This window comes from Symsagittifera roscoffensis, chromosome 10 (assembly GCF_963678635.1).
Source record: "Symsagittifera roscoffensis chromosome 10, txSymRosc1.1, whole genome shotgun sequence".
NCBI classification, from domain to species: Eukaryota; Metazoa; Xenacoelomorpha; order Acoela; family Convolutidae; genus Symsagittifera; species Symsagittifera roscoffensis.
In genome coordinates, this window is record NC_087071.1 from 21,332,420 (window position 1) to 21,353,593 (window position 21,174).

The window sequence follows — 21,174 nt, forward strand, 5'->3', positions numbered from 1 at the left end:
CTCGTTAAGAATACCAGAAAATGAAGTTTTTCTTATTGAAAAGGCCATTATTAGGATAATATATAGCAATGTCAGGATGATGAAATCAGATGGATATCTTTGCCAGTTCTGTTAACTGCACCCCTATTCTAGTATGATAGTTGAAAAATTGGAGCCATGGCAGTAGAAAAAACGAAAATACCAGAACAAACATTAAATCTCGTTTTGAAACAAATTGAACCTCGTTTCTATCGCATATAATTCCAATGTTGCCATTTATCCGAAACTGCCAATTTTTCAGAAGATGAACTAATAAAATAAATTACTCTTAAGTCTATAGTTCAGATGAGGTTCTAAGTAAAGTAACTACAAGTAACAATATCAACGATCTCCAGGAACATCAAATGCAGTACTGTGTGGCTCCTTGCTCCCTTCGACATTTTCTGATGATGTCGAAACTTCGTCTAGATCGGAGGCGGATGCGGTTTTCTCTGTCGTGCTGTCTCGGCGGATAGAGATTTTATCAGAGTTGTTTTTGGGATTCCAGGTTGATAAGCCTGAAACCAAAATCAATCCCTATTAATCCTGAGACCTCAATGAATGAACCCAATGAGCTAACTTGATAAGCTCCTATTGTAAAAATGACCACTTTCATTTTCAACTGTTACTTTTTTTGGATAAATTCATATTATTTCGAGAACTCCCGGTGATTCAAGAAAAAATGACAAGAATTACGCTAATGGATTCAAATGTGTCTGCTTGATGAGCTACAAGATGAAAACTCAGACTAGTTTACCAAAAATATGATCACAAACCATGAATAACGCAACACTATCTAATTACCCAACACGATCATGTAAAACCATAACTAACTATTATATGTAAATCAAGTGGTGCAGTCTTGTGCATAAGACAACATAGTTTGAAAAATAATCGAAAACAGAATTGTTACTCCAAAACAGAGATTTGGGTTCGAGTTTATAATTGTTTGAACAGTCAGTGTGAGGGTTATTACAGCTACGAACCTGATTCCCGAAGATTTCCAAGTGTGATGCCTGGCACTGTATCTTCTGTGGTGCCACTTGATCTGGAAGTGGATGATTCCAGAGACCTGGAACTCTCCTGCTCCTCCTCCTCGGGTAAACTACCACTGCTGCTATACTCTTTCTGATCTAACACAGAGTATTCAAGACAATTTTTGGTTATTTCTAGTGAATTTTACTTATACTTTTGTTTAAAATCGCCTAAATTCTTCTAAAATACGACTACATATCTGAAATACAAACAGATCAGAGTATTGTTTATGCGTATTTAGTTTTGTAAACGTATCGCGTTAGGTAAACATGACATTTCTAGTTTTTTAAGTTACTTCAATTCTGGCGCAATTTGTCACAGTAGCGTTCTTGAGGTGTAAAGAAACAAACCTTCTTTATCCTCGGATGACTCTACGGAGTTTACATTACTGGAGGCGATTTCATCCTTGTTGTCCGTAGAAACAGCTGACGTCATTTTACTACTGGAAGAGGAGATGATGGATATGTGAGGAATGTTCTGGAACTTCTGCTTGGTGTCAGGCGAGAGCGACAGAGGAGGAGGAGGAGAGAAAGGCACAACTGAGGGGGAGTCTAAATCCTCTTCTACTCCTGCAATAGGGAAATAGTTCTTCACAGTACAATTCCAGAGAACCGGTTATTTTAGTGATAATTTAACTTAATGATTAGTGGGCGATGTCGAGAGTTAGGAACGAGCTATTTATACTGAATGAAAAAAAAACAAATAGGCAGGTCAATATGGGATAACCAAATGATAAGGAGAGGGAGGAAAGCGAGAGATAAGGGAAAGAAGACGAACAGAAAAACGGAAACGTAGGGAGAAGGTGCAAAAGACCAGAGCAGAAAAGAGGGAAAGGGAAGCAAAGACGAAGGGGAAAGGTAAAGCAACAGGGTATGGACGTGGAACATACAGGGGGCGAGAGTCTCGTTCCCTAGACGGAATCGTTTTGCAGAAATCCTAAGATGTATAAGCAAGAGTAACGCGGAAGTGGTATTACTGTCCGAACTGAGGGAAAAGGAGGAAGGAATGAAATGGATTAAAGCAAAAGACATGTTTGGGGTCCTTATACACGGCAAAAGAAGCGGGATAATACTCCGAGACGAATGGGCGCTAGATTGGAGAGACCAAGGATGCAAGAGAACATGCGGGGACAGGAGTTTGGCAGTAGAGGTCAACCAAATCAAGTTTGTAGCGACATACCAGCCCCTTTGGAATAGCGATAGACGGGATTTCGATGCGTATAGAGAAGAGCTAAACGAAATGATTAGATGTGGCGCAAAAAAGCTAGTACTAGGAGGCGACTTCAACTCCAGTGTAGGGGACACCTCCCAGAGGGAAGAAGATGACGCGGTAGGACCATTCGGACTGGGTAGGACCAACGCGGCGGGGAGGGATCTAATAGAATGGTGTCACGAACAGGGGTTAACCTGGACTAGCTCCTTCTTTAGGCACAACAGGAGGGGAACCTGGAAGTGCCCAGGAAGAAGAACATGGCACGAAATTGACGGATTCATGGTGAAGAAAAAAGACCGGAGCAGGGTAGTGAAGAGTATAAACACGGTAATAGCGGGTACATCTCTATCGGACCACAGGCCGAAATGCATGGAGGTCTGGAGAAGGAAGGGGGCGAAGGCAAATAGGAAAAGTGAGACTCAAAGGAAAATAAACTGGGAAGCTCTTCGAGATGGATCAATCCGGCAAGCATTCGCATCGACAGTAGACGGTAAAAGAGAGCAACAGGGTACGGGTGAGGAAAGTGAACGCCTAATCAACTTGATTAATGAAGCGGGTACAGAAGTGTGCGGATTTAAAGAAAAGAAAGCACTTAGTCCATGGCTGGATACGCATTTAGAAGAAATACAGGGGTTCAAACGGAGGATCGGGGCACTTACGAACAGTTTTGAACGAACACGAACGGAAAACTTTAAAATACAAAGGCAGGAGGTCAGGAAAGAGTACAAGAAGGCTAAAAGAAGATGGGAAGAAGAGTGGTGGCTTAAACTGGTAGACGAAACAAAGGACGCCGAAGTGAAAGGGGATATAAGACGCATGTACAAGACACTAAGGTACTTAGGGGGGAAAGACCTCCAGAACATAGAAGAAGAATTTTTCTCGCCAGAAGAGTTCAGACGACACTTCATGAAAGTCTCGGAAGACAGATACGAGCGGGACGTCATAGAGATAATGAGAACGGCATCGTCAACAGAAATTAAGGACTCTCCAGAGGCAAAGGCAGCAGCAGAAGAGATGGAAGAAGCAATAACCTTCGTGGAATTTGAACGAGAACTGGCGAACATGAAAGACGGAGCGGCAGGAGTAGACAATGTAAGTGTTAGCGCAGTGAAAGCCTTAAGTATAGACACCCGGAAAGAACTATACCAATGCATGATGGAACAATTAGCCACACCGGTTGAGAACTGGGCCGACAAAGCTAAGGAAGGATGGGTCATACCCCTACATAAGAAAGGAGCTAGAAATGAACTCGACAACTACAGGGGTGTGTGCCTACTCCCGGTGTTGAGCAGGATAATGGCAAGGATACTAACGAGTAGGATTAGAAAATGGGCGGAGAAGATAGAGGCATGTGGTGAGAATCAAAATGGTTTCAGAGAAGGACGATCGACGTGTGACGCAACGCAAATCATACTGAGAATAGATGAGGAAACAAGGAGGGTATTTGGGAAGGCGGAGACGACCGGGAACAGACCGGGAGCTGTACTGTTAGATATAACAAAAGCATACCCCCGAGTCAACAGGCCCTTATTGTGGATGGTTTTGGAAAACTTAAGAATGACAAAGGGTGTGATAGAGGTCTTGAAAAACCTGCATGAAGGAACGAAATACAAAGTTAAGGGTCGAGGGGAACTAAGCGAGGAATGGTTACCGGTACGAGGTCTACGGGAGGGTTGCGCTACATCTCCGATACTTTTCAATGTGTATCACGCACAGGCGATGCGGTTAGCTGCCAAAAAAACGAAGAGAAAAAGCGGCGGAGATAGGCGAAGAGTGCGGTCTAGAATGGTCGTGGGGACCAGGTAATAGTCTCCCTCCAATAGAAGTAAAGAGGGCCTTAAGGAGCAGCACCCAGGAAGTCTTTAGATTAGAAGAGTCCCTTTTCGCAGACGACTCAACTCTCCTGGGCTGGACGGAAGAATTAGCGGTCGGCAAAGAAACGGTCAAGGCGGAAATGATGAAGTTCGAGGAAAAGTGTCACAACGGAAAAGAGGAATACATAGCTTTTGGAAGCGAGACAGCGAATTGTACGAGGATGTTAGGGACGCTAATAGGGAGGAAGCAGGACAGGGCAGCGAGGATTAAAAGGGGATACTGGGCGTGGTCAAAAGTAAGAAGATGGTTGTGGAAAACAAAGGTCAGTAAACGAACGAAGGCAATTATCGTACAGGCAGTGGTCGAATCAACAATGCTCTTTGACTGCAGTGCAAGAGCATGGACAGTGACTGATATGGCGAAGATGCAGAGCATGGCGGATAAATGCTACCGGTGGATATGGAATGAGGGGAGAGGTTTAACACTCTTGCGAATGGAAAGAGAGGGGGTCAATAGTTTCGAGATACGCAGGGTTCTGGGGATAACATCTATCAGAACAAAAATAGAGACGCGGGCGTTGAAAAGGATGGGCCACGTCCTTCGGATGAGCAACAACAGGACAACAAAAAAAGTTATACTAGGGCACTGGACAAACGAGAGAACACAACAGGGTAGGTTAAATGGAGGCGTGGTTAATTACTGGAGGCGACTCATAAGGGAAGCGGGAGAGGACTGGACGAATATAGAAAAATTAACACAGGACCGGAAAAAATGGAAGGCGACAGTGAAAAGGAGAAAAGAAGCGCTAGAGAAATGGGAGAGTGAAATATGCAGATACAGGGGAGGGGAGAAACCTAGGAGCCAGGCGAGGTATCAGGGAGAAAACTTAACATGCAGGTGGGAGGGATGCGGACGAATTTGTAAAACGAAAGGAGGTCTAGTGCAGCATGAACGATGAGTTCACAGGATACAGGAGAGGGTGTTTAAATGCGATAGATGCAACAGAACTTTCGCGGAGAAGCACAACTTAACAAACCACAGCAAGAGCTGTAAGGGGGACCAGATGGGTAGGTGTGGGGACTGCGCGGTGACGGTAACAAGGGGTAATATGGCGAGTCATAGGAGGAGTTGCGGAGGGAGTGGAACGGTAGGGAACACGGCGGCAAGGGAGACGGGAGGTAACAGGTACACGGGGACCAGGGAGAGGAAAGAGTGTGGATCCTGCGGAGCCTGGATCACTGCAATTAACCTAGCCAAGCATGAGAGGAAGTGCCAGAACGAACCACCCAAGGCCCCCCGAGGGGCGTAAATGGGAAAAAGAACAGAACAGGGAGTCTAAATCCTCTTCTACTCCTGCAATAGGGAAATAGTTCTTCACAGTACAATTCCAGAGAACCGGTTATTTTAGTGATAATTTAACTTAATGATTAGTGGGCGATGTCGAGAGTTAGGAACGAGCTATTTATACTGAATGAAAAAAAAACAAATAGGCAGGTCAATATGGGATAACCAAATGATACAATCGGGAAGAAATTGAACTCTTTTTTATAAGACAACGAAAAAAAGAATATAGCCAACAGATAGTTGGAACAGAGTCAATAAAAGCAAGGAAACAGAAATCAGTGACTTGTTTTTGAAAAAACTTCAACCTTCGAACTTTCATGATTGGCACAGACTAACAAAATTTGAGAAAACTGGACCAATAGGCAAAGTTTTTATTCCGCTGAAATTTGTAAAATAACATCCAATTCCGAAATTTGAAGTCAATCACGCTTTTCGTGACCTTTACACTTTTGATATTTGACAGTGGAGTTTGCCTTCCTTATAAAAAAGGAAATGAACTGAACTTAAAAAAAAATTGAAAATCAAAACGCGAAAAAAATGAAATTGAGCGTGAGCAAAAATTAAGACTTTTGCCTGAAAATAAACACGTCAAAAATACGTCTATACATATTAAAAAGAAAATCACTTTTACACTTGATAGTTTTATTTTATTTAATACAAATTTTAAATTGAAAAAAAAACTCAATTATTTTTCAAGCTTTACCCTGTTGAAGCTGTACTTCGCAAACACAAGCAGACAATGGTAAAATGAGCTTTAAAATTGTAACATAATTCTTTTGGAAGCAGTGAATACGCTTTAAAAATAAAGGATTAGTCGAATGAGGGCTTCGAACAGCGCACCGCCGGATTATAAAGCAGTCATTTTTCCGAATGCGCTAACTGTCCTTGCTGCCCAAAACTTCAGTAAATAATCAAACCAGTAAGCGAATTAGGTAATTATTATATCAATCGCAGAATCAGAGATTTAAAGAATTGATTTTTCCTGAACTAGAACATTACCATCGGGCTCGTGGCAAGCTTGATATAATTTCTTTTTTTTTGTTTCAATTTGTTAGGAGACAATTTTAGCATTTTAATTATATCTATATATCTGAGTCTTAAATTTTTCGACTACAATATTGAATAATAAATTTTCGGTCTTAAATAACAAATTTTCGGTTTCCTGATCTGGTCAGCCCGTTTTCAGTTTATTGATTCATCGATTTACTTGGGTTACCCGACACCCACTAAATAGTACGTATGCATGTTAAAAAATTGCTTGCCAAGGAAATTGAGCTTGAAGTTGGACAGAAATGTTTTTCGAGTTAGGTTGAGAAAACAGTGGACTCTTATTACAAGCGTTTGCTTGAGTAAAAATGTACCACTTCTATTCTGCTTTCTAATACCTGAACTTGATAATTCTAACTGCTCTACTAGTGGATTTGGCTTCGTGTCTCCACTGCCCTGAGGAGAGTTTACTGATGCTTCTGATAAAGAGGAGTCGTGATTGGTCGACAATGGAGGCAGAATGATTGGAATGTCACTGTCCTGAAACATAGTTTTTTTAGTTTTGCACGATAACCAAATTTTGTACACCTGTTTTTCTCGATAATTGGAGAACTTTTGAAATGTTTTTGATGTCGTTCGAATCATGACTGAAAGGGCTTCAATATAACTAGCGTGAAACGCACCTCCGGTGCTTCGAATTTTGACAGCTCAAGAAAAACCGCATAGTTTGGAAACCAGATCTGCAGGATTTTAGTGTACTCTGACAGCACCCAATTACATGGTTGGTAATTTAATATTTTATATATTTTTTAAATTCCTATTTTCCGCCATCTCGAAAAAGCCAAATCTCGAAAAGTACAAATATTTCAGTAGCCATATTTGAAAGCAAGATTTACAACTCTTGGGTGTACCCTGACAGCACCCAATTACAGGGTTGGGATATTAAAATTTTGAGAATTTTTCCAAGCCTAAGTTAACTGAAAATTTTGGAAAAATCATGAAGAAACCTCATATCTCGAAAACTACAAGAAGTTGAGCAACCATATTTGATGGCAAGACTCGCAACCCCTATGAGTCCCCAGAAAGCACCCAACAACAGGGTTAGGAACTTGAAATTAAAAAAATTCAAAGTTTCGTTTTCAGAAAAGCTTGGAAAAAAATCACAAAAACGTCATTTCTGGAAAACTACAAAGATTTGAGCAGTCATAATTGGATGCAAGGTTCACAACCATGAGAGTACTCTGATAGCCCCCAACTACATGGTTTGGAATTTCAGATTTTGAAGATAAATTAATTCAAATTTTTTGAAAATTTTTCGAAAATCGCAAAAAAGGCATATATCAAAACTCAAAAACTACAGGGATTTGAGCAGTTAAAATTGAAGCAAAAATTCGCAATACCTGAGAGTACTCTGATAGCCTCCAACAACAGGGCTAGTAATTTCAAACTTGGAAGAAAAAAATTGTTTGGGTTTTCTGAAAATTTTTTGAAAAATCACAAAAATCGTCATATCTCGAAAACTACAAGGAAATGAGCAGTCATATTTGGAGGCAAAATTCGTAACTCCTGAGAGTACTCTGACAGCACCCAAATACAGGGTAAAGAATTTCAAATTTTGAAAACAAAAATTATTTCAAGTTTTCTGAAAATTTTTTGAAAAATCACAAAAAACGCGATATCTCGAAAAGATAGTAAAACAGATCGACAAAGAAGGATCGAAAAAAGACCGGAAAAAACTATAGAAAATCCAGATAAAATAAAAAGAGATTGAAGAAAACGGTTTGACAGTAGTACTATTGTGAACTAAATCGTCGAAAACAAATTGAAAGTTAAAAATTAGGAGAGGGGTAGACAGACATAATCAAATTAATTAAAAAAGCAGGTATTCAGACAGACAGACAGACCTTATTTGGCCTCGAAAAAAACTATTGAAAAAATAATGACCTTGCGCAGAACTAATTGAAAAATTTTCTTAAGCATAGCAATATATGATATAGCTTAAACATGAAAGAATTCTTTCGTTAAACATGCAAAATTATTTAGCTTAAACATGGGAGATAGCTGTCACTAGCATTTAAATATAGTATAGATAGATAGATAAAGATAGATAGATAGATATAGATAGATAGATATAGACAGATAGATATATCACTCGACCCAATCAGATGATGATTTGTGGAAAACCTGATTTTGCGTGGAAAGCAAAGCAGAAAAAGAAAGAAAAACTAAAGCACACTCGAACACAAAATTCCTACCTATTTTTTTCAAATGGTGGGAACAACAAACACATACAACATCATGAAAACATTTTCAAGTTAGAAGTGAAGCGGAAACTTAAAATAAGAAAATGGAAGCTAACAATGTTTTTCCGTTTTCCGTTTTTTTTTTCAAATCATATGAACTATCGAAAATCTAAAAAAAACCAATACGCCACTGACAAATGGGGACGTATGCAGATTAATTTTCAAGCAAAAAAATATCTAGAAGAACAAGAATTATACTCTCAAAACTTTCAGCGAAAGGCCATCTGGAACATAGTGATAAGTGTCAATGGACTCAATTTTTCAACTTTCGAACAGAAAACAACGTTAAGCTCTTTAAAGTTCAACCACACATTATAAAAGCATCAAAACCAATTCAAGGTGTCTCCCTTGGCTTTATTGCTATTGCCATTCACCACTTAGTTGATTCAAATCTTGTAGTTTCAACTCAAACAACCATATTTTCCGAACCCAATTTCAGCAAACAAAACATTCCATCCAACAAAGATATCAAATTTAAAGCCCATCTGTTATTCGCTGTTTCTTAACAATACTCTTAATTTGAGTTTATTCTAAATTAAGTTACTTAACGGGAAATGAAAATTTTTCAAGTATTACTTATAGATATACTTTTCGTAACGATTGCCATTGCCGATAATGATATAGTAATCAACTCGACTTGTGATCCGATTTGGTCTTCAGTTATTTTTACTATTCCAGTCGATGCTCCGTTTAGTAACCAGTTATTGTCATTTTGTAAATCAAAGAGCATTTATTACTGTCTGACTTCATACGAAGGAACCTCTATAACAATCCTCTCTATTTTACCCAATTATTAACATCTATCAGAGACTTAATTGAGCAATAAACAAGAACGAATAATGTACTTTCAGTCAAGGGGGGCTAGTAAAAGAGACAATTAAAAAACAAAATTTCAAAAATGTATTGTAGTATTTAGATTTGAAACAAAAATTTTGAAACAAAAATTTTGATCTGTGAACCTCATGATAAGCAAAAAGGTCCAGTTCTGTAACAAAAAGTGGTTGTCTAAATTCTGTTTTATCAAAAGCATAAAGAACGGACGCTCCCCCCTCCCCCCTCAGTGATTCGACTGCCGACCCAAAGGGTAGCCCTTTGGTATTATTTTATGACATCCAACTTTGGCTAACAGAACCTTAATTTTTTCTTAAGGCGCCTCTGGCGCCAATTTATACTAATTGATAGCGAGGAGCGCGCCCCAAAAACGCAATTTTTGGTTAAAATTTTCCAAAATGAGCTTAAAACGCCTTTTTGACATGTTTTTCAAAAACTTTCCAGCGGTACTGGCGGGTGGCTAGAGCCTGATTCGTTAACAAATCAGTTATCTTCTCAATTTAACGCCGTTTCTTGGCCGTAGTTGAGAGACAGCTGGAAAAAAGTCAATGAACGCAAGGAAACAGAAAGAAAAGTGAAAAGAAAAAAACGTTAATTTTCGAAACTCGAAGTAAAAATACATGGCTAAAGCCTTTTGAATTTCAAAAACAGTTTATAGTAAAAGAAATATGACTTTCAATAACAGAAAAATGGATGGCTCTTTTTACTATTTAGGAAAAAGATCCAACTCGATCAATAGAAAGTATTTATTCCTCCGGAAAATAAAATCATTATTGGAAAATGCGTTTTTAAAGACGCTAACACTTTCGCTGTTCGATAATGGAGATTGCTTTCCTTTCAACAGCAAACAAAAGAAAATAAGGGTCTTCACGAAGTTCATCGACTCTTTAAAGAATCGAATCAAGTTTTTTTAATTTTGCGCTAACTTTTTTTTTGTAGAAGACAAAAACATAAGGAAAAATAGGCGCACAAAAATTTAACTTCGTGTTTTGTCCAGTTTGCTTTCTGAGTTTAAAGAACAACTTTCTGACGAGCTTCGTTTAAATGCCCACGCGACGCCCTAATATCAAAATGTTCTACATTTTTTCCGACTATAAAACTTTATCTAATATATATTAAAAATTTAGTCCTTTATCTTACATAATAGCAAAGAATACTGCCTACAAAAGGCCAGAAAAGTGTCGATGCGCTCCAGTAGTTTTTCTGCTTTCAACTTTCAAGTTCTTAAAAAGAACATTACATTAAAATTTTGAAATTTGAGAATCTTATAAAAATGATGTTTTATTCATAAAACTAACTCAGTTTAAAACACAGCTAACAGAAAATTCAAAAAGCGTATTAAACACAATTAAACAAAAAATAGTTGTTTTGTAAAAAAATCTCAATTTTCGAAGATGGCCTTAAAGCTCTTTGAAATTCAAGAACATTTACGATTGGTTTTTTTCATAAAATTAATCAATTTGAAAAAAATGGACCAATTAGTAAAATTATTATTTCGCTGGAAATCTGAAAATTAAATTCCACTTTCGAAACCAGAAGTCAATCAGGTTTTTTGTCTTTAACAAAAGAAATAAAGTGAACTTGAAAATTAATCAGAAGTCAAACAGCGAAAAAGTAAATTTGAGCCTGAAAAAAAAACATGTCCTGAAAAAAAAAATCACCACAACCTATATAAGAGTCTGCAAAGGGAAAAATCGAATTCAGAGTATAAAAATTTAAATACGACAAAACGTTTTTAAAAACTTAGATGTAACACATACAGCTCAGATGTAGGGAACTGATTAATGAACATGATAAAATTACTCGTCCAATTTTCATAATCAATTTTGGGTCGTATACCACAAAAACAAACAAATAGAGCCTTTCGCAATGAGGGTGGTTAAAGAGCTCGGTTCAAAGTCCTGTTGAGGAACAATGACGCTCCTGCATTTCAAATTTCGCATCACAATCTGGCGAACTTCATAGGCGGGACTTTTGTTTATGATAGGAAGCTGACAGAAAGCAGCTACGCGCAATGCATCAATATCTTCGGACCATTACATGAGAAACATAACTTTTACGTTCGTCGAGAACCTTGCTGTTATGAACAATTCCTATATTATTTCAACAACGGGTTCCAACGTGCTCTACTGAATCCCAGTGAATACTTTGAAAGACTAACCGATTATTCCGAGGAAAAAAAGCATCTAAATTTCCTTGCATCATACTACCACATCGAATGCAAGGTTAATATAATTGTGAAAATTGGATTTGGAAAAGGTTCGCTCGAGCGACGAGAGCATAGAGAGCATAACAGGTACAAGTATGATACCCGGGTCTCGGTGAAAAAAAAACCTTCTAAGTAAAACAGCTAACCTTATGCAGTCAAATCGTGAGTCACGTTTTGAACTTGATTAATTAGCTTTAGGTTAATCAAACTGCTGTGCAAATAATTAACCTTGAAGTGTCTGGTTCTTTTCAAATGGTGATGAGACTTCAAGAACAAAATTTGAATGAAAAGTATTGGGCAAAACAGCGCTTCGTAAAATTACATATCAAGAAAAACTTCGGTTTTTTCTCAAATTGGGTTCCTTTGCGAGAAAATTGAAGGATGCTTTCCTCCTTTTCAAGAAGAAGATACAGTAAGACAGCTTAAAATTGTCAAATTTTCATCAACCACAAAGCAGCAAAATTAGAATTCACAAAAGAAAGCTCTAGTGTTTCTTTTCTGATTGATTTATAGGGGTGGAGATACCATAGAGGAAGATCATACATGAAAACTAGTCAAAACTAACAAGAAGCAAATTTTTTAGAAAGGTTCCGAGCAGAAAACCGTTTAGCTTAAGGGCGGTTCAGAACAAAAAAATGAATGAAGGCATACAGGGGCGGATCAAGGATTTTCTCGAGGGGGGACACGACCTTTTTTTTTAGGTCGACCAAATTGATTTTTCGAGCTCTCCCAAAGCAGTGTTTTGTTTGCCCCTATTTTGGCTAAATTTTCTGCGCCGCAGGCAAATTTTTGAAAAAACAGTCAAAAAGGCCGTTTTTTTTGAAAAATTTTGACAAAAAAATCGGGTTTTTTTTGGCGCGCGCTCCCCCTCAAAGTTAGTATATATTGGCGCCAAAGGCGCCTTTGGAAAAATTTTAGGGTCGGTCGGCAAAAATGAATTTCTGAAAAAGTATCAAAAGGGGGACCCTTTGGGTCGGCAGGGGGTCGAATCCCTGAGGAGGGGGCGTACGCCCCCCCCCCCCTTAAATCCGCCCCTGAAGGCATAGTATACTCGATTGTCTTAAACTCAAAATAAGCCGTTTCTATGGAAAAAAATCCAAATGTTTTTATATATTGAGTATTATCAAACTGACAACCCTTGCTAAAGCTAGGTGGAAAGAATAACATACTAAAATTGATACAGTGTATTCAAAAAACGGTCATTTTTTACTTGAGTTCAGCAGTTCGAACGATATCAATGAAACGAAACACTTGAAAAGTTTGCAACTTTCGAAACTCAAAATAAAGAATGTATGGCCTTAAAGCTTTTCGAATTTCAAAAAAATTTATGATTGACACTTATTTGATTGGCTCAAATACTAACTCAAATTGAAAAAAAACTGGATCAATATGTTAAGTTTTGATTCCGCTGGGAAAAGCAAAAATTGAAATCCACTTCCGAAACTATAAGTTATTCACGGTTATTCGCGTCATTTCCACGTTCGCATCTAGACAGCACAATTGATGTATTTTTAGCAGATGAAATTGAATTGAACTCAAAAACTGCAGATTTAACTAAGTGCATTGATTAATGCATTAGTGATTAAGAATGCACATCTGTAGTTATTAGAGCATTGAGTTTTTTCCTGAAATTTTTTTTTAATCATCACGGCCTATAAAAGTCTTCACTGCGTTCATCTACTCTTAAATGTGTTTTGCTGCATTTTTTTATTGCAAATTTCTTGAAAACAAATTGCTCTATAGCAATTTTGATGAAATTTTTAGAAACTGATTTACATCATTTTAGTCAAAAACCACGTATTTAAGATTGCTTTTCCTATTGCTTGAGGATGTAAAATCAGCCTTGAGCCTTGAGAATTTTCCAACATTTGACGCATAGTACCTAATATATACGAATCATACAGGAGCTTTAGCAGAATTTTGCGGTAACATATTTCCAATAGTTATTATCTAATTTCATCAATCTCGATATTGTTTTAGGTTGATTTCGAGAATCATAAAATTCGTTAACTATATTGGATGATGCAGAGGTAAATTGGTCGCTATTTTTTTCACAGGAAAATCAAAGTTTTAAATCATTGAACATATTTAATGGACAGTAAGAAAAAAACGCAACATGGAAACTTCTGATTTTTTCTCCTCAAAATTTACATGGCTGAATCTTTTATGGCTGAATTTTTTGATGAAACTAACCCAGTTTGCTTTTTCTTGCGGTAATTTTCTTCCGCTGGAAATTCTCAAAATTAATATTAAAAAGTTAATAATCTCGAACTTCAATCTTTTACACTTCAAAATTAAAGCTCGCTCAGCAAGTTATATATTTATATATTTATGACAGCTGCTATACGAATTGACGGACACTTACCAAACAACAAAACAGTGCTTGATTATGTTCAAACTGTGATCACTGGTCTCGATTGAATAATGATACTATACGCCAAAAAAAAAGCAAATTTTCACTCATAAAAAGGCCAGTACATAATCAAAAAGGTTAAGAATCCCAATAAAAATCAACTAAGTATCATACTTGAATCAAATCAAAAATTTTCCTTGCACAGAGATCTAAGAGGAAAACCCTATAAACTAAAAGTTGGCAACAGCTGGACTCCAATCATACCGTACGAGAATCCAGAAAGCTTTATCACATTTCATTGGTTCAAACTTAATGTTATGTGTCGCGAGCAGCCCTGGATATGTGAGAGATAATCTGCTTTCGATGAAAATTATATGGCAAACAGAAACAGGAGATTGTTGTGCCAATAGCAAGGCAAGCTCAACCACTGTTAAAATGAAGAAGAAAAAACACGAGTCAGTTTCGACTAATTAATAATCATTCTTACTCTCATGCAGTTTCGTCTATTACTTATTTTATTAGAAATTTTATAAGAAATATTTTATTTGAATAAAAGTTGATGAATATATCCTTCCCATTTTGAAAAGCTTTAGATACCGTCGACAAAAAGACTTTCTAATCAAGCTTTCTAATCAAACTGGAGATATGGGTATCCCTTCACTTACAGAGCAGACTTTGCTTATTCTAATAAATCATTCTCCAAAAAGCTAGTACGCACAAAATTGCGCCCCAAGACTCTATTTTAGGTCTTAATTTACTGATATCAACAAAAGTAATTGCCGTTAGCTAGCACGTAAACTAACCCATTTCGTAGATGACGCGATAATGGATGCTGACTTAAACGGAATTTTTCAATGAAAAGTATTGACGTATGCATCCAAAATAAGTGATTCATCAATTTTCGAAAAGAGGATTTGCTACACATTTTTGAAAAAAAAATACATTGAATCTCCGTTCGCACACTAATTCAAAAACTTTTTAAGGACACTTTCCTCAAAGTTTTGTTTTTCGCAACTTTAACTCAGAATTTTAAACTCAACAACAGAGTTATATAGCCGACCTAATCGATGTAGAAAACGGTTCAAAATTGAATGTAAAAAAAAACTATCAAAAAATTTGTTTTAATGTAAATATCGAAAAAGTCATAAAAGCGAGAAAAATAGATACACTACTCTACGTTTTCTTTGATTACATGCAATTGCCTCTTTGCAAAGAAAAAAATTAAAATCAGATCAAACAACCAAATTTCAGACAAGAAAACACTCAAATATGTGATACAAATATTGCAGCTGCAACTTAACAACCTTATTTTTCAACACATATTTTAGCAAATAAACCAACTCACCGATCAAACAAATCTAGTTTGTTGCCTATTAGTATCAGCTATTACTAAATAATTCCTTGGCTTTGAACTTTACACGAAATTTGCCCTTTACTAGGATTTGACCTTTATACGAAAACAATAGCTGAGAACAAATGAATATTGTGCGTTTTGTAATTCTATGTATACTTTACAAAAGTGTTGCCACCAATGATGTTGTTATCAATTCGACGGTGACCCCTTTTTGGTCAGCAGTTATTTTTACAATTCCAGTCGAAGTGCCGTTTTTTGATCCCACCTTATCATTTTGTAAGTTAAAGAGCATTTATTACTGCTTGATTTCATTCAAAAATCTGGCCGATGACATGAACCCTCCTGCATTTGAAGTTAAGCTTCGCAGTACGAGTAGCTTATTGAGAGGGGCCTACCGATACCTATGGAACATGAAAGAAATCAGCTATGAGCAAAGTCAAAAAATCTTTGGACCATTCCACAAAAAACACAACTATTATGTAATTCAAGAACAGTGCTGTCGCGGACAATTTTATCACTATTTTAATAATGGGTTCAAATTCGCACTGATGACTCCTGAAGAATACTTTGAAAAGCTCACCGATTATTCAGAAAAGAGCAAGTATTTAAATTACCTTGCATCGTACTACGACAGCGAATGTGAAGTTAACATAATTACAAAAATTGGGTTTGGAAAGGGTTCTCTGAAGCGAGAGACTTATGGGTACAAGTATGTTATACGACGCTAAATTAAAATAACTGCAGGTTGCTGTCCAAGTAAGACAGAAGGCTACGACAAAATACTTTAAAAAAAAACGAACTTCTGATCAAACTTGAGTCGTTTTTTCTTTGTGCATAGCATGGAAAGAAGGAATATCAGAGATATTAGAACCTTCGTATTGACAAAATTTGTCTCAAAAAAGGGTCTCTTTAAATTACCTCAATGCTCTTTGAATTTCAAGAAAGTTTAAGGAAGTACAGTTTTTGGAAAAACACCCAAAATTTGAGAAAACTGGAATATCTTTTTACGCTGAGAACGGAGAACCTCGAATATTCCTGGAAAAAATGCTTATAACTATGGAGTATGCCAATCGTTTAGCTGGTTCAAAAACAATGTCCACAATATACCGCTAAGACCACAAATTTATTTCAAAATCATATCGGCAAGCATGCTCATATGAACTTAAATATTTTTTAAAATGCTTATTTAGATAGTTTAAGCTATCTACAGAAAAAAATTTAATTGGGTAAAATGTATATTGGAATGCATTTGAGGGTACTACAAATGTCTAAGATTCCAAATTACATTTTTTCGTTTTTGAAAACAAATACCGCGCAACGATTTTATTTTTTGGTTGAAAAAACAAGGAGTATTTTAATCAAAATATATACCCTATTTATCCACCATCGAAAACAACTATAATGCTTATATAAAAATGAACGCTATCAGCAAAACAACGCTATCAGGGAACGCTACCAGGAAAACAAAACAACGCAAGGAACCTATGACATTTAACTGATCTCATTTAAAGTTGTCGCTCTTGAAAAATGATACATTCAGTCAATTATCAGGACAGTGAAAACCAACAGAACATTATATAAGCCCATGCAAAAACAAAATTTAGCAACCCATACCTCATACTTGTATCCACTCAAAGAGACTCCTTGAATCAAGAGCTGAGAGTAAAACCCTATCAACTGAAACTGGGCAACAGCTGGACTCCAATCATACCGTATCAAAATCCAGAAAACTTTATCACATTTCATTGGTTCAAACTTAACGTTATGTGTCGCGAGCAGCCCTGGATATGCGAGAGATGAACTACTTGCAATGGAAAAGAAGGTTGCTGTGCAGGTACCACGGATATTTTTTGGCAAAAATAAAAACATTTGTCTGGTGCATTGAAGATAGGCTAATTGCCTGATTTATCTATTAAAACTGTTTGATCACATAAATTGTATCTACAATAGCTAGTAAATATTTTGTGTCAAAAACCCAAAACTTCGACAAACTGTTGTTTTCTAAATGAGAAAACTTATCGCCACTTTTCATTGCAGCTCATATCACAACTTAAATGCGACAAATGTACAACACGAGCTGATGACACCATTATTAGTTACAGAACTTAAAAAAACTTTTTGTATTGGAGACAGTAATTATTTCTAATTTGAAGTCAACTAGAATATATCGGGGATCAAACGCCTAAAAAACATAGCCAGCAGACAGTAAAAAAGCAATACAAGAGAACCCAAACAATTACTGATTTACTTTTTGAGAAAAACATCAAATTTCGAATTTCGAGGAAAAAATTATACGGCCATGCTCTTTGAACTTCGAAGAACATTTTATAATTGAACCTTGTGATAAAAGCAACAAAATTTGAGAAAACTGGAAATGGGTAAAATTGAAAGTCCGCTCGCAAAATCTGAAAATCAGAATCCATATTCAAAGCTAGAAGTCGATCACGTTGTTCATGACGTTTACAAACAGGTAAAGTCAAAGCTCGAAATATCAAATTTGACGGTGAACAAATATTAAGAAAAGCATACAAAAAATCATCAAAACTATATAAGTTTAAATCACTACGTTGTTTTACACATTTGAAAACCAAAAGCCAAACCTCGAAAAATCAAAATTGGTCGTACACAATTTGTAGACTATTCTAAAAAAACATTAACCTTTAAAAGTGACAACAGTTTCGGTCTTTTAGACTTAAAATGACATGGGAAGAAAGAAAACCCAGTCTCTTAACAGTTTTTCAGAACTATTCACAAAATATCAAAGAAAAATTGCTGGTACAAATCATTTCAGAAGACCGTGTAGCATTGCCGACATTCAGAAACAAATTTAAAAAATGAACTGAAAAAAGTTAATTACACGAAATGATTTTAAAGCTCAGTAACATTTATCTGCAATAAAAAAATTTCATAATTCTCGACAAAAAAAACTACAGGCCCAGCTAAAGCCCGAGGTACGTGTTCAAAATTTGTTGAGTTTGCTATAATGATAAGATTTGAGAGGTTAGTTTTCGAGAAAATTCGAAAAGATGCACAAAACGGTCAAAAATAAAAAACTTGACTTTTCCGAGGGCCATCGCTTTACATGCAAAAAAATTTGGTCAAAGCCACTTATACAGGGGAGTTTTTCAAAAAAAAAATTTCCATTGGAACCAAATTTCCCCACACTTTTTCGAAGGCTGCAGACAGAGGGGTCAAGCGAACAAAAACTCTAGGGGACTACGAAGGTACACAGAAGAATAATCGGTCTTTCAATTGATACTCCTTTTTTGAAAATCAGGAGAAGTTTCTGCGAAAAAATAATTTCCAAAAAATTTTTCAAAACTTTTTTTAAAATTTCCCAAGGAAAAAGATGAAATTTCAACAAGCAGACTGGTAAACAAACTATCACCTTGCAAAGTTCGGAGAAAAGGCTAAAATTGTGTTAATTTTGAAACGTCCCAAAGTTAGGTCATTAAGCAGATGAAAAAATAGGCTGAAATGATTTGGGCAGAGGACTTTTCAGCGAAACAAAAAAAATAAAGGAAATAAAAGTCAAGATAAGTAAAATTACAAAATGTAGGCGTAAATCAAATACTAAAACCAACATTTAAAAAATGCAAGAAGAAAAAAAAACTATTCAAGATGTGACAACTAAGCCGACAACAGATCAGCAGACAAACAATTGGCCGACGATTTTTTTTGAACCTCAATATTCACTAAATAAGTGGTGTTACAACTAAGCCGACAAAACATACGCTGATAAACTATAGTCCTACTATTCAATTTTTCCAAGAAAAAAGTTCAATTTCAGACACTGTAGAACAAACAAGGTCTGGCCGGGACTCAAAACTTAGACCAAAGGGCGCAACGGCAACAGGATTACCTCCAGACCACGCGAAAATGAGCTAGGAAGTTGCCAAGAATCGATGATAAATAAACATCAATTTCAATTACAAATGTGTAAGAAAAGTTGTTTACTGGAAAAAAAAGATTAGCCGATTACCCAACACTTGCCCTCGCAAGTGTAAAAACCAAATTCCACTGTCGAAACTGAGAGCCAATCCCATTTTTTAGATTACCTTTTTCGCAATTGGCAAAATTTCCTTCACTTTACCAAATGATCTTGAAATTGAACAATCAGAAGCCAAGCAGCGAAAAATCAAATTTGAGTGCGAACAACACGACAATATGTCTTCACTTCGCTCATTGACAAACACTTTTTGAGCAATTTGCCCTTCTGATATAGAATTGAATTTAAAAAGTGACTTTGAAACAGAAAACAACGATTTTGTGAACATAAGTGTGAGCAAAAGTTAAATGTATTCATAAATAACAAACACAAAAAAAATCATTGCGTTCAATATTAATCAAGCATAGACCATTACAACAATCTACACAGAGGCGAAGTTGCACTTCGCATACACAAGCTAAAATATGACCAATAACGCTTCTGGGAAAAACTGGATGAGTTAAAACTTTAATTCTACAAAATTTCTTGAGTGACGCCAACTAGGAGTCTACATAATTGCTAAGTGACGCAAGCCAATTATGACGCATTAATAGTACCAGCCAACTTGAAAATAGAAAAACGTTACCAATAAACATGCCTCAATTTTTAGAGCAGACACATGTTACCTAGTATACGAAAAAGTTCTTATTTTGTTGCGGGTCTCCTTCCCTAACTCTACGCTACAGATCCATGAACCTTGAGGCTAAAGTGCTATTTGTAATATAATAGTCTGTGTTAATATCCAATAACCAATTCAGAACTCGCGCGAAAAGGTCAGGGATCATCCAAATGCTGCTCTATCTTGATACCATATATTCAGCTATAAGCAAAAATGAAGAAGTAGACGTAATATATACCGATTTCGAGAAAGCTTTTGACAAAGTAGATCACGGTATTCTGATTGATAAGATCTACTCGCTGGGAATCAGAGGCAAAATTTTAAAACTAATTTATAACTACCTGACAAATAGAACACAATGTGTCAAAATCAAAGACTGTCTGTCCCAATCATTCTATGTCACAAGCGGTGTTCCTCAAGGATCAATCCTCGGGCCATTGTTTTTTCTTGTCATGATTAACGACCTACCAAGTGTATGTAAACATTCCACCAGCTTTCTATACGCAGACGACGCAAAGTTCTTACGAACTGGTACACTTCACGCAGATTTTCAGAAAGACCTAAATAACATCTTCACGTGGACTCAACAAAACCAGATTGCGTTCAATGCGTCAAAATGCACTCACCTACCGGTTAAACGTGCCACAAGCAGCGACTTTTGCTTCAAATCAATTTTAATTAAGAAAGTCTCAGAGGAAAAAGACCTAGGAATAATTGTAAAATCGGATCTAGGCTGGACATCTCATATTTAACTTAGAAGAGGAAAAGCCCTCAGCACTCTATGCATGCTGAAGCGCAACCCACTGCCTCTTAATACCAAGACCAAACTTAATCTGTTCAAATCCAGGGTAATTCCAGTTTTGCTATACGGCTCAGCGTGCTATCAATTGAACGTCGAAGAAATGAAACTCTTAGAAGGTGTTCAACGCAATGCATGCAAATGGATTGCAACAGATCTTAATTACAAAACGTCGCTTCAGCGTCTAGGAATACTGCCTTTACCCATGTACATTCAGCTCAATAATTTACTTCTACTATCTAAAAACCTCAATAATCACTACGACTTCAATTTTTCTGACCGTTTTCCGCCAAAAAATGACCTAGCT

General features: G+C 36.6%; 1 protein-coding gene across 1 annotated transcript in view; it reads right to left on the reverse strand.

Annotated features, from left to right (window-relative positions):
- Positions 1 to 205: 205 nt before the first annotated feature.
- LOC134855395 (protein phosphatase 1 regulatory subunit 37-like) overlaps positions 206 to 21,174 on the reverse strand; it is a 75,364-nt gene continuing 54,395 nt past the window's right edge. Inside the window, exons 15-18 of the mRNA XM_063871901.1 lie at positions 6,810 to 6,951; positions 1,404 to 1,622; positions 1,005 to 1,151; positions 206 to 536 (exon numbers count right to left, since the gene is read on the reverse strand). Coding sequence (XP_063727971.1) covers positions 361 to 536; positions 1,005 to 1,151; positions 1,404 to 1,622; positions 6,810 to 6,951 — 684 coding nt within the window. The 3' untranslated portion in view covers positions 206 to 360. The remainder of the gene's footprint in view (positions 537 to 1,004; positions 1,152 to 1,403; positions 1,623 to 6,809; positions 6,952 to 21,174) is intronic.